At 37.3% G+C, this 14,450-nt stretch overlaps 1 protein-coding gene and 1 long non-coding RNA gene across 3 annotated transcripts in view; one reads left to right on the top strand and one right to left on the bottom strand.

Moving 5' to 3' along the window:
* The first annotated feature begins 738 nt into the window (after positions 1-738).
* On the top strand, positions 739-4,336 carry LOC148978257 (uncharacterized). The gene is made up of 5 exons (XR_016169236.1): positions 739-1,487; positions 1,880-1,973; positions 2,423-2,567; positions 3,017-3,109; positions 3,858-4,336. It is a non-coding gene; the product is annotated as an uncharacterized LOC148978257 (long non-coding RNA).
* Positions 4,337-13,928: 9,592 nt separating this feature from the next.
* dync1i2a (dynein, cytoplasmic 1, intermediate chain 2a) overlaps positions 13,929-14,450 on the bottom strand; it is a 54,764-nt gene continuing 54,242 nt past the window's right edge. For both annotated transcript variants that reach the window (XM_039647257.2, XM_039647258.2), the window contains one exon: positions 13,929-14,186. In XM_039647257.2, the coding sequence (XP_039503191.1) occupies positions 14,073-14,186 (114 nt within the window). In that variant the 3' untranslated portion in view covers positions 13,929-14,072. The remainder of the gene's footprint in view (positions 14,187-14,450) is intronic.

Genomic DNA, 14,450 nt, shown 5'->3' with positions numbered 1-14,450 from the left:
TTGAAACTTGTATGTCATGAATTTAATCTATTCTAAATACATTTGTAAATACACATTTGCAATGATGAAGTTGCAATGCACATTTAAATATATTAACATTAAATGTACAAAAATCACAGTAAAAATTACAATTAAGTATTTTATGTGCTCTAGTATGTTATTAGTGAGACAAAAGATAATAAAAACATATGTAAATTTAAAATGCACTTTTTAAAAGTGGGGTCAAATCAATTTTTCCATTAATATTATATTATTAATAATATTATATTATCTGAAAGAACAATTTTCAAAAAATATATATACTTTTAAAGGGTTAGTCGGCCAAAAATAAAAATCCTGTCGTTATTTTACATGTTGTTTCAAACCTGTATGCGTTTCTTTCTTCATGTTGAACACAAAAGAAGATATTTTGAAAAATGTTGTCTGGAAAATTGTCTGGTTACCAACATTTTCAAAATATCTTATTTTTGTGACAACTAAAAGACAGAAATGTAATTTTTGGGTGAACTATCCCTTTGAGATTTGAAGTTCACATTCAGCAAGCACACTTCTTTTTTACTAGGCTATGTTAAAAATGTCCATGTTAAAATCCTCTCTAAAACAAGATTTATATTCTTGGACACACATGATGTTTGTATTTGAGTCTATAGAGCTTCAAGTTATGGAAGTAGAGTTATGTGTGTGTTTGTGGGTTTCAGAATTATTTTTCAGTGTGTGCACGTGCACTGTAAACCCTAATGTTGTCTTTACTTAAACAATCAAGTGTACTTGACTAAACATTACTTAAAATTTTGCATTTTGGCCCTGTCACTCAAAAATATAAGTTCAAATAACTTATTTACCTTCAAAATACGAAAACTTAAGATTTCAAGTGCTGTGAACTCAAAATAATGATTAAACCTTACAAAAGGTCATTTTCAAAAATGTCTTAACTGTGAAATGATGATACATTCATTCATGCTTTCTTTCAAGGTGTCATTCTTATTTTACCAGTAAACAAATGGCTTTCATTTTACAATTATTGATCGTAATGGAAATAAACTGATGTTTATTTAAAAAAAAACTGATACTTTAAACTTGACAAATAAACTTTATTGCCCATATTCAAGTGCTTTTGTAATACTGGGGGTTGCACAATTTTCATACATTTCACGTGCACATTTTTGCCACGTGTCAAAATGCATGAAAGAGTTCCTCACATCAGCCAACAACCAAGTCTCAATAAAAAAAATAAAAAAATAACAGAAATACAGCGACGACACATTATGTTGAACGTTAAATCAAATTCATTTCAAAGGTTTAAAACGTCTCTCTCTGATCTTCCTCTGATGCGATTTGTCACGCAAGCAGTTCTGCATGGCAACAAGAGAACTAATGCGCTGATTGGTGGATTACAAAATTGGTGATTTTCGCATCGTCTCGTCAGTTGCTGACACCAGTTCAAATGTGAAGACGGGACGGGAGTTATTCTTTGTGTAACATTCTCGGTAAGTACAATTATTAAGATATAAAGTTATTTTGTATGACTTTTTAACTCAGAAATATGTTTATTTAAATCCTTGCACGGTTAATAAAAGAGAACGCAGCCATAACGTTAATTAGTTCCTGGTCAAACTTTTCCAACACGTTTTATGTGATGATATGATAACTGCGATATCAAACGATTCTTTAATTTATTAGTTTAATTGTGTAATCGTGTATTTCTCGGCAAAAGAACATAGTTAACTAACGTTAACGTTATTTGAGACCAGTCAACTTTGTGATGTTTTTTTCTGGTCAATCTTTTGACAATCTCGACATTAATTAACAGTATTTTCTTCATGACTTTGTGATAGTATGATTATTGAAATGTCAACTGCTTATTTTCTTATTTTACTAGTGAGATAGCTACATATTCGACGATCTTTTTTTCTGTGCAAGAAAGAACATGGCAGCTATGCACAGACCATGCGGGTTATTTTTCCCGGGCAAAGGTCAGTTTTACCAGTAACTTGCAAATATTTTCATGATACATTTCTGATTTTGACTTGTAAAACGTAAAGTATCTATCACAAGTTGTAAGAACATTTGTTACTATAGCAACGAGTCTAGAACGAATAGTTCGTAGATTGTAAAATTAACGTCACGCTTGTCACCAATAATTACAGCGATTTAGTCATATGGAAAATACTATAGAAGTCAATGCGAACTAGCAACTTTTGGTTACAAACATTAAAAATATTACTTTTCGTTTTCAGCAGAACAAAGAAAGCCATGCACACAACTGTTTGAGCATGAATAGGCTATGATCATTTTCATTTTTGAGTGGTCTATTCCTTTAACGTGTTAAAAATATTTCTTAGCCTCTACATTTGTTTCCTAATTATAAAGCATTTCAATGTGCACGCTAATGTGATTATGTGATCTGCTCTTATCTCCCCAGTTCAACAGAATTGCTGGCAAAAACCTAAAGCAGGATTTCGAGAACCTTGATAGATATAGTCCACGGTTCATGGACCTTTTTTAAGCCAAAAGGGGGACTCCTGGTCAGTAACGGTTACTTGGCTAACTTTTTGAATCAAATAAAGGTTAGTAATGGTTAATAATAATAAACAAGGTTTTGTCTTATTTAAGATAACTTAAAGGATAACTTTTACTCACCCTCAAGTTGTTCCAAACCTGTATACATTTCTTTGTTAACGCTGAACACAAAGTAAGATATTTTGAAGAATGTATGTAATTGAACAATTTTGGGTACAATTGGTGTTCTTAGTATTGTTATTTTTGCAATGTTGGCCCAAAACTGCTTGGTTACAAACATTTTTCAAAATGTATTCTTCCTTTGTATTCAACTGAGCAAAGAAATGTACAGGTTTGGAATAACTTGAGGGCGACTAAATGATGACAGAAATTTCATTTTGGGGGAACTATATCTATATATTTAAGAGCATTCATTTAATCGTATATTCTTACAAAAGTTCTTCAAATATATTGATTAGTTGTTGGCATTAATGGAATTTTGTGTTTTCCTCCAAAGTTAGCCCAGCCAACGGAGGTCCTAACCCTTGTGATTCAAGGACTACCTATCATGCTTGGAGATGATGGTGACTATTTCTTCAAGTCATGTTTAGTAAGTGCATCTGTTCTTCACGTGTTAACATTAAAACAACCACCTGTGCTCCCATTAGTCTAAGCATTTGTCAAGCATTTGAAAATCATGTTGATTTTAAAGCAATAGTTTCCTGAAAAAATTAAATTTGCAGGAAATGTTTTCACCTTCAGATTATTCAAGATGAAGAAGAGTTTGTTTCTTCATCTGAAAAGATTTGGAGAACTTCAGCATTACATCACCAGCTCACAAATTGATCCTCTTTAGCAAACAGATGCTCAAACTTGTTCAAACAGCTGATAAAAACATCACAATAATCCACAATTAATCCACACGTTTGCTCTTTCGACTCTTACTTACAACACCCATTCGCTACAGAGGATCAATTTGGGAGCAAGTGATGTGATGCTACAGTTCTCCAAATCTTTTCAGATAAAAAAAAAACAAAACAACAACTCTATATATTTAATGGCCTGAGAGTGAGTGCATTATCATGTTTGGGTGAACTATTCCTTTAAAATACAAATGTAGCCAGTTCTTCAAATTAATAAATGTAATTTATTCTGCATACTTAAAAAAAAAAACCATTGTCTTTGCTGGAAACATGTACATTTTCATAAAGTCAAATGCGTACTTGTCCATATAATTTGGGATAAAGGTTAGTGCTATGTGTGTTTTTAATAAATCTAGTGCACGTTCTGATAAACATCAATTTATAAACATTTGATTCCTGATCGTAATACTCTATTTATGTCTGTTTTTACACTAGGTGTCTGATCATCGCAACTCCATCCTTAATGTGCCAGTGGGCATCTTATTTGAGGACACTGACCTTCAGCCCCCCAATTCCTTGTATTGAACTTCTACGATTGGAATAATAAAATGCAGGACCTCCCACAGGCTACGTATGTGTCTCCTCTTCGGTCTGATCTACGAACTTGAACTGAATTACCCCAAATCACTTGGCAACACGTTTGATTTCATCCAGCCTGTGTTAATGTCAATGGGACAATATTCTCTCAAGTCTAAATTGCAGTCTCTGGCAAACCAGCTTTTTGTAAAAAAAAACAAAAAAAAAAACTTCACTTTGAGACTTTAACACCACTCTGAGAATGTTCTACAAATGATTTGCAGGATATATATATACCATGTATTGGTACCATTTTTACTACCTCTTCAGTTTTGTGACCCAGAAAATATTTGTTTAAACAAAAATGCCACTTTGAGACTTTAATATTTCTGACAATGTTTTATGAGGGAAAATGGTTTAAATTGTGAAATGCTCTATAATTAATGTGCATTAGTCAGTTTAGTACAGTACCATGGTTGGTAACAATACCTCTACAGTGTGTTCAATTACAGTATAGTTTGTACTGTAATATTGTGCAAATATTTGGTCAAAGACAGTGACTATGGTCAGTATGCTTTACTTATTTTGCTGTGATTGCATAAAGCTTAAACCAGTAAAATGTTAAAAGAATGTACATTACGTGTAAATGTTCAGTACATTTACAAAAATCTGAGACTTAAGTGTATTTTGTAAGTGATCAGAGTTGTACAATTGATATTGCACTACTTAATGTTAGATACTGTTGCCACATTTAAAGTTATGTACAGTGTTGACTCATTTCCATTTGAAATTGGTCAATAAAGACTCAAAAGATCAATATGTTGTTCATTGTTTTATGTAAGTGCAGTGTGCATACAGCTTACAGTCAAAAATAATAGCTTTAATATTTTAAAATAATATTACAGTAACATTTTCATGTTAAGTTTACTTAAATATACAAGTACAATTGATATTAACACTAAGTTAAGTGAACTTTATTGTTTAAGTGTATTAAATAATCGTCAAGTTTGGTGAACTAAACAATTTAAGTCAAGTCTACATAACTACCAAGTTAAGTAAACTTAAATATGCAAGTTTTGGGAGACCCCATTACTCAATTAAATTGAGGGAACGAGTTTACTCAAATCAATTGAGTTAAATCAACTTATTAGGTTTTTCAGTGTGTGTATTTGTGGCCACTGTGTCTCTGCTTGTATTATACTGCCGTGGTTTGGCTTCATTTTGAGTCTAACCACAGATTTATTCCACCGCACTCCTAGAATCTCACTCATAAACCCTCTCAGAGCTGTTCCTGGATCAGCTGCGCCGCCTGAAACACACAGTTAAGATGGAGCGGTCTGATTCTAGTTCAGTACTGTGTCTCTGCTGTCTCTTTAGTCTTTCTCTGAATCGGCCGGCTGGTTTGCATAGGATTCGCAGATGTCTGGGGGGCTAAAATATTACCGGATCCCAGGATAAGCGAATATATTACCGAAATATTACCGAATCCCAGGAATGACCCATACACTCTAAAAAATGCTGGGTTGTTTTAACCCAATTTTGGGTCAAATATGGACAAACCCGAAATGTTGGGTTAAAAATGTAATGTAAAAATTTAACCCAACGGCTGGGTTAGTCCATATTTGACCCAAAGTTGGGTTAAAACAACCCAGCATTTTTTAGAGTGTAGGATTACAATTTGAATTTATAACTTTATAACTGGTTACAGTTTTTCATAATAGCTAACAAGCGTTTATCAATAAAGGACTTTTTCTAAACTCTCAACACAGCAACACACCTGCATCACACAATCAGCCAAATCTTCATTTTCTGCCCACAACCACATTTTGTTGAATAAACACAAACTCTACATTTTAAAATGCTAACATCCATTTGCTACATATACTAACTCTATCTCACAGCAAACCCAACTCAAAATTTAATCACTTCAAAATTGTGCTGTGGCTTAATTTCGTTTTGTTGTGAACTTACAACACACAGTCCAGCACACATTCTTACTCCTCTCCCCTAGCTCTTCTTCTCTCGTGTCCTCCTCCATCTACTCCTCTCCTCATCCATCTACTCCTCTCCTCCTCATCTACTCCTCTCCTCCTCCATCTACTCCTCTCCTCATCCATCTACTCCTCTCCTCCTCATCTACTCCTCTCCTCATCCATCTACTCCTCTCCTCCTCCATCTACTCCTCTCCTCATCCATCTACTCCTCTCCTCCTCATCTACTCCTCTCCTCATCCATCTACTCCTCTCCTCCTCATCTACTCCTCTCCTCATCCATCTACTCCTCTCCTCCTCCATCTACTCCTCTCCTCATCCATCTACTCCTCTCCTCCTCATCTACTCCTCTCCTCATCCATCTACTCCTCTCCTCCTCATCTACTCCTCTCCTCATCCATCTACTCCTCTCCTTCTCCATCTACTCCTCTCCTCATCCATCTACTCCTCTCCTCCTCATCTACTCCTCTCCTCATCCATCTACTCCTCTCCTCCTCCATCTACTCCTCTCCTCCTCGTCTACTCCTCTCCTCATCCATCTACTCCTCTCCTCATCCATCTACTCCTCTCCTCCTCATCTACTCCTCTCCTCATCCATCTACTCCTCTCCTCCTCCATCTACTCCTCTCCTCATCCATCTACTCCTCTCCTCCTCATCTACTCCTCTCCTCATCCATCTACTCCTCTCCTCCTCATCTACTCCTCTCCTCCTCATCTACTCCTCTCCTCATCCATCTACTCCTCTCCTCCTCATCTACTCCTCTCCTCATCCATCTACTCCTCTCCTCCTCCATCTACTCCTCTCCTCATCCATCTACTCCTCTCCTCCTCATCTACTCCTCTCCTCATCCATCTACTCCTCTCCTCATCCATCTACTCCTCTCCTCCTCCATCTACTCCTCTCCTCATCCATCTACTCCTCTCCTCCTCATCTACTCCTCTCCTCATCCATCTACTCCTCTCCTCCTCATCTACTCCTCTCCTCATCCATCTACTCCTCTCCTCCTCCATCTACTCCTCTCCTCATCCATCTACTCCTCTCCTCCTCATCTACTCCTCTCCTCATCCATCTACTCCTCTCCTCCTCCATCTACTCCTCTCCTCCTCGTCTACTCCTCTCCTCATCCATCTACTCCTCTCCTCATCCATCTACTCCTCTCCTCCTCATCTACTCCTCTCCTCATCCATCTACTCCTCTCCTCCTCCATCTACTCCTCTCCTCATCCATCTACTCCTCTCCTCATCCATCTACTCCTCTCCTCCTCATCTACTCCTCTCCTCATCCATCTACTCCTCTCCTCCTCATCTACTCCTCTCCTCATCCATCTACTCCTCTCCTCATCCATCTACTCCTCTCCTCCTCATCTACTCCTCTCCTCATCCATCTACTCCTCTCCTCATCAACTACTCCTCTCCTCATCTACTCCTCTCCTTATCCATCTACTCCTCTCCTCATCATCTACTCCTCTCCTCATCCATCTACTCCTCTCCTTATCCATCTACTCCTCTCCTCCTCATTTACTCCTCTCCTCATCCATCTACTCCTCTCCTTATCCATCTACTCCTCTCCTCATCCATCTCCTCCTCTTCTACTCCTCTCCTCCTCATCTACTCCTCTCCTCATCCATCTACTCCTCTCCTTATCCATCTACTCCTCTCCTCCTCATTTACTCCTCTCCTCATCCATCTACTCCTCTCCTTATCCATCTACTCCTCTCCTCCTCATTTACTCCTCTCCTCCTCATCTACTCCTCTCCTCATCCATCTACTCCTCTCCTCATCCATCTACTCCTCTCCTCCTCATCTACTCCTCTCCTCATCCATCTACTCCTCTCCTCATCCATCTACTCCTCTCCTCCTCATCTACTCCTCTCCTCCTCATCTACTCCTCTCCTCCTCATCTACTCCTCTCCTCCTCATCTACTCCTCTCCTCATCCATCTACTCCTCTCCTCCTCATCTACTCCTCTCCTCCTCCATCTACTCCTCTCCTCCTCATCTACTCCTCTCCTCATCCATCTACTCCTCTCCTCCTCATCTACTCCTCTTCTCCTCCATCTACTCCTCTCCTCCTCCATCTACTCCTCTCCTCATCCATCTACTCCTCTCCTCCTCATCTACTCCTCTCCTCCTCCATCTACTCCTCTCCTCCTCCATCTACTCCTCTCCTCCTCATCTACTCCTCTCCTCATTCATTTACTCCTCACCTCCATCAACTACTCCTCTCCTCCTCATCTACTCCTCTCCTCATCCATTTACTCCTCTCCTCATCCATTTACTCCTCACCTCCATCAACTACTCCTCTCCTCCTCATCTAGTACTCCTCTCCTCATCCATTTACTCCTCACCTCCATCAACTACTCCTCTCCTCCTCATCTAGTACTCCTCTCCTCATCCATTTACTCCTCACCTCCATCAACTACTCCTCTCCTCCTCATCTAGTACTCCTCTCCTCATCCATTTACTCCTCACCTCCATCAACTACTCCTCTCCTCCTCATCTAGTACTCCTCTCCTCATCCATTTACTCCTCACCTCCATCAACTACTCCTCTCCTCCTCATCTACTCCTCTCTTTTATCTACTACTCCTCTCCCTTCTACAACTATTCCTCTCCCTCGCCAAGATATAATTAGTTTCTCTCTCTGCTCTCTTGGCTGAGTTGTTCTGCACCACATTGAGCACAACCAATTCAAAGAGTCCTATTTTACTGTGTGAAGTCTAATGCTTCCAACTGAGGTTGGATCCAGCTATTTCTCAATATTTCAGTAATCTGTTACCCAAAAATGCTTATCGGATGTTTCAATATTTTTTTCTTTATTTTTTTTTTTTTTTGAGTAATTTTGAGTTGCTGTTGTAGCAGGAGTAGAGGCTTTGTTTTATTGGGTAAGCTTGTGTGAAAATAAAATAAAAATATTTTAGAAACGTGTTAATGGTCACAATGGTCACAACAGACGGACGTTGTGCTAATTGTGTTTAGAGTTTTGAAAAAGTGACGACAGATTGAAAAAAAACTTTAAGTTAAAATTGTATCACTCAGTAGTATGTGCCTTGTCATTATAATTAATCTTACATTCTACAGAACTGCTGCATGATTATGGGTGGCCAAAACGATTTAGTATTTCTGGTTCCATTGTCCTGAAGTCAGTGGGTTTTTAATAAATTGGTTCTTGGTGAAATAAGTCTGTGGTTAACACAATGTCAACATATTTTCACATTTTATTCTACGACATAATACACCAGTAATACACCCTAGTGATTTTAAAGCTTTTACTGTTTCTAACAAGTGGCTAATTTAAACGTCATCAGCTGAACTGAACAGGTAATCTCACAGTGGTCATTTCCAAGCTCCTGCAAACTAACTCAAACGTTCGGGTTTTGGGACTTTTTAATAAAGGTTAAAAGAGTTGTCGTCGGTGACCGTGGTGTAGTTTTGTTTATAGCCTTCATTTAGCTTTTGACTTCTGCCGATTGTATTTAGGCTTCAAAATTCATAAAAGCTGTGTTCATTTGTTTAGATTATCATGATAAATTAAGCATGCAAGAATCATAAAACTTTTTATTTTATTTTTATTTTTTATTTTGTGTTCATATCACGCAATAATCCAAAAGCAAATCGAAAATATTGTCTTATGTGTGAACTTGTGAGTTGGCTTATAAAAATCTGCATTTCAGAAAAGCATTTCAGAACAATTAAGATATGTATGATGTCAAGGGTAGGCTACTACCATCAGATCACAACAGATGACAGCATGAGTAAAAGGAGACATCAATTTGAATATGAAGTACAGTAGCACAGAGGCCTTTTAAATTAAATTAGGCCTACATATCACTCAACATTATCATAGGCCTACATTTTTACAAATTTGGCATTTTTTTGTTATTAATTCTTTTTAGTGTCTTAATAAAATAATTGAAGTCACAGAGAAAAATATTTAATCTGGGTATTCTTAAAGAATGTTTGCATTTATGAATGAAATATTTTGCCAATAAAACAAAAATATTTCCTAAATATTCTATTTTATGATTACAATTCGAAAAATAACAACAAATTCACCCAAAGTTAAATCAATTTTCCAATTTTAGTTTTGAAACTAAGAGCTTTGACAATCAAAGGGAACACCCAAAGAAAAGATGATCAACTGACTCAGTTCAACTGTTGTTCAGTGTTATGATAACAGTTTAAATGTCGTAATTAGCCAAATAAAATGTGATATTTGTGATATTTAAACTGTGTATTATTGTTTATCTGTTCTGCTGAACACAAAGGAAGATATTTAGAAGAATGTTTTAATCAAACAGATCTCATTCCCCATTGACTGCCATAGTAGGAAAAAAAATACATGATAGTCAATGGGGAATGAGATCTGTTTGATTAAAACATTCTTCCAAATATCTTCCTTTGTGTTCAGCAGAACAAATAGAGGTTTGGAACAACATGAGGGTAATACAGAACTTTCATTTTTGGGTGAACTAAAATATCTTGTTCCTGTTTTATAGCTAGCTACGTTTTAACCAGCGCTAATTTAAATAAAATGAACAAATTTAAATGGATGAATAAACAATTGTTGCCCAATTGTTATTTTCTTTATTTATTTGTAATGAACGGTTAGTTAATTTACATAATTAAAATAGGTGTCTCAACTGCACCATGGTACCACATATGGGCGCAGTTGAGACAAAAAGCACTTTATATTCGAGCTAATTGTGTGTCTAAGCTAATTAAATGTCATGTGGAAATTCACTACTTTTTCGGTATTTTTGTGTGAAAAATCAAGTCTCAACTGTACTCAGTCTACCCTACATTCAATCATAAATATAACAGTGTTGGATATGTCTAATAGATATTCCATTCTAGACAGTTGAACTCTATTTCTGAATATATGAACGCGTCGTCGTGCCCTCTGGTTCGAGAAAAAGGACGTTCGGATTGCAGCTCACCTTTTTTAAAATTGCTGTCAGTGTTATGTAGATGCTTTACACCCTGTGTGAATCCGGCATAGCAGGACGCGACGGATGTGAGATTCTGCAGGTATTATGACAGAGCGTCTTTGCATTGTAATGGTTTTGTTGTATAGTTGTTCCTGCTGGCTCGCCGCTGGCCCCTGCTGATGTCATCTAAACGTGCACGCGGGTGGCGGCTGAACGTACAGCAGTGAGATTGACTGACTGACTGAGGAAAATGGAGACAGAGGAGCTTCAGAGCTCTGCGGAGGGCCAGGAGATACAAACACACACCTGTGATGTCTCACTACGGTGAAATGAGAGGTTTCACAGTCCTAATTGCGGTCTGCAAGATGTGTGTGAGATTGCATTGGGATTCAACACTGTCACTCTGCGTGTTTTCAGATCCTCTCCACAGTCTGCTGTAACTCTACTGACCTTCTGCAGAGATTGTTTTACATTAACTTTGGAGGACAGTGTCTCTAATAGGCTACTTCATTCTGCAGTCCAGCTGGATCATGTGTGTTAACCAGCGGGTCGAGGTTTGACTGGTTAGTGGTTTCAAGTTAAAGTTAGTGTCCCTGTTTGGACTGGAGATGTCCAGCTTTCAAAATTAGCCATGTATTCTGCACCTTTTTTTTATTTTTTTTGACAAGGCCTTATGTTACAGGAGATGTTTTTGCCTCAACCTCAGAGCAGGTTAGTGTCAATCATGTTGGCTGCAATTACAGATGAAGAGTTCAGATGCAAAAGCCTCTAAATGCCAATTGAAACAAAAGCCTCTAAATGCCAATGTCCATATAATGGACTTCACTGGGTACCAAACGGTTCAAGGTCCAAATGAGAGTTTCAGTGCAGCTTCAAAGGGCTTTAAACGACACCAGAGGATGAATAAGGGTCTTATCTAGCGAAACGATCGCTCATTTAAAAAATAAATAATTTTTTAAAGGTTTTATGCTCAAATGCTCGCCTTGCTCTGTTCTGTGATGCGCGTGACTCTCCTGTTCGAACTCGTTCATCAAAATGAACAAATCTTTTTTCCAGTCACTCGTACAAAGATTTGTTCGTTTTGATGAACGAGTTCGAACAGGAGAGTCACGAACGCGCATCACAAAACAGAGCAAGGCGAGCATTTATGCTTAGAAAACTATTTATTTTTTAAATGACTGATCGTTTTTCGCTTGATAAGACCCGTATTCATCGTCTGGTGTCCTTTAAAGCCCTTTGAAGCTGCACTGAATCTCTCATTTGGACCTTGAACCGTTTGGTTCCCATTGAAGTCCATTATATGGAGAAAATGCTGTAATGTTTTCATCAAAAACCTTCATTTCTTTTCAACTGAAGAAAGAAAGACATGGACATCTTGGATGACATGGGGGTGAGTAAATTATCAGCAAAAGTTTTTTTAAAAAAAAGTGAACTACTCCTTTAATTATGTTTTGAGTCGTCAGTGTCACATCACCTTTCCTTTTCATTACACTTTTTAATTGTTTGGGTATTGAGGATCCTACTTGTTGCAGTGGAAGTGTAAATTTTACACTTCTTTTTTTATTTTTATTTTATCGTCTGATATAAGACAGTCAGTTTTCCCAAAACTAGCTGAAACATGGACTCATCTGAGCTCTGCACACATTTCCACTGTGTTTTGGATGACCGGATATGAGCTCGGGCTCAGAGAACTCGCCAGCATCTCCTCATAGAACTGATGAATAGCTTTCTCCAAGCGGAGCAGAGATTCAAGTTGCATTTCTACAAAATACAATTAAGTTGTTCAGTGAAAACATTGGAAATCTTTTCTTTGTACTTTTGTCAGTTAAATAAATTTAAAAGAGAATTAACAAATCATAGATTCTTGTTTTTTTTTTTTTGTACAAAGTACATCATGCCTGACTGTGGAATCATTGTATGTATTTACTGTTATGGGATCTAACAGGGAATAAAAATAATAAAAAGACAGACTTAATTGTATTGTCATTTATTGAAATAAATCACAATAGTTGTTTTTAAATGCAGAAATTATTGGACATTCACTTAAACATGAGGAACACTGTAGAAAACAAGGTTTTGAAATACTCAAACCTACTTTCTGCTTGTGAATACTACAGGATAGACTGATGACTTCAAACTGATTGAGATAAATCAGAAGACATTTACCAAAGTTTTGGTTTAGAAAAAGTATTGAGATATACAAAGACATTCAAAGAGGTTCTGCAAAAGTTACTGTTAGCGTTTCAAACAGGAGAGGGACACTGGAAAAGGAAGACCTTGATCTCGAAAAGAGCGATTCAGACAGTCTTTAAATCAACCCAGTATATTGATATGTATAATAAATACGTGATTGTGCCTCTGCTAAGGTGGAACAAAATCCATCATTAACAGGAGAAAAACAAAAGAGCAAAGAGTCACAAATTACTCCAGCATTTGGTCCAGAGCTAGACAGCAGAAATCTCCACTCGTGATGCTGAATGTGTCCCACTGAAACCTTCTACAAGAGGTAGATCTGGAGATTTCTCTAGCTCTGTCATCGAGTTTGATAGAGTACAACGGTTTACTAGTATTGCCAATAGTTTGATGTTAGGGTGAATCTTACAAAACCTCTCAAAGATGTTTCATTTTCCATATTTCGACCCCAAAATCAAAAGAAAACAGCAACATTTTAAAGAGATATTTTTAGGACATTTTCTACTAAATGACAATTAACCATTCTTACTGCATTACAAAAAATAAAAATGAAATACAAATGTAGTTTTGCTCAAATCTGTGTAAATTTAAGGCAGTAAATCTAACAAAGATTTTTGTTTTGTGAATTTGTTGAAAATGTGTTCATGAAAATCTAAGTATTTTCTTTTCTCTTTTTTTAATTTTGGGGATGAATTATGAGCCAGACACCGGTTCAATGAGATACAACTGTGTAAATGGTTTATATTTGGCTGTGCATAATGAGCTGAGAGTTTAACACACACAGTGAAACCTGGATAGAAAAACAAAAACATTCATTATGGTTTTTGTTTTTGCATGCAAAAGTTAAGGCTTCTGGTTGGGGGTCGACAGGGAGGCCTTCTGCTCTCGCACTAAGAATCGCACCTACGGTCAACGGTACATATTTTCATTCGAAACAAAAGCAGAATCAAAGGTTTGCAGACAGAAATAACTTCATTTCCAAAGAGAGAGATGATTACAGCTTTGGTGGTTTCCACGAGGATCAAGCGGAAAGGCGTTGGGCGGCCAGCTCCTCAGCATCGTCACGGTTCTCGTTGATCTCCACCAGTGTTCGCACAAACCGGGTCCATTCGTCGTTCCGCGGGACTGCAATTTGCTATGGAGAGAGGAGGTAAACGGGTAAAAGGTAAACAGTGTGTAATATGTTAGTGTTTTGTAAAGGGGTGTAAACAGTGTATAATATGTGAGTGTTTTGTAAAGGGGTGTAAACAGTGTGTAATATCTGAGTGTTTTGTAAAAAAGTGTTAACTGTGTAATATGTGAGTGTTTTGTAAAGGGGTGTAAACAGCGTGTAATATGTGAGTGTTTTGTAAAGGGATGTAAACAGTGTGTAATATGTGAGGGTTTTGTAAAGGGGTGT

Source organism: Pimephales promelas, chromosome 7 (assembly GCF_988280905.1).
Source record: "Pimephales promelas chromosome 7, fPimPro1.hap1.1, whole genome shotgun sequence".
NCBI classification, from domain to species: domain Eukaryota; kingdom Metazoa; phylum Chordata; class Actinopteri; order Cypriniformes; family Leuciscidae; genus Pimephales; species Pimephales promelas.
The sequence above is the reverse complement of the archived record's forward strand: the minus strand, read 5'-3'. Positions and strand labels throughout refer to the sequence as shown.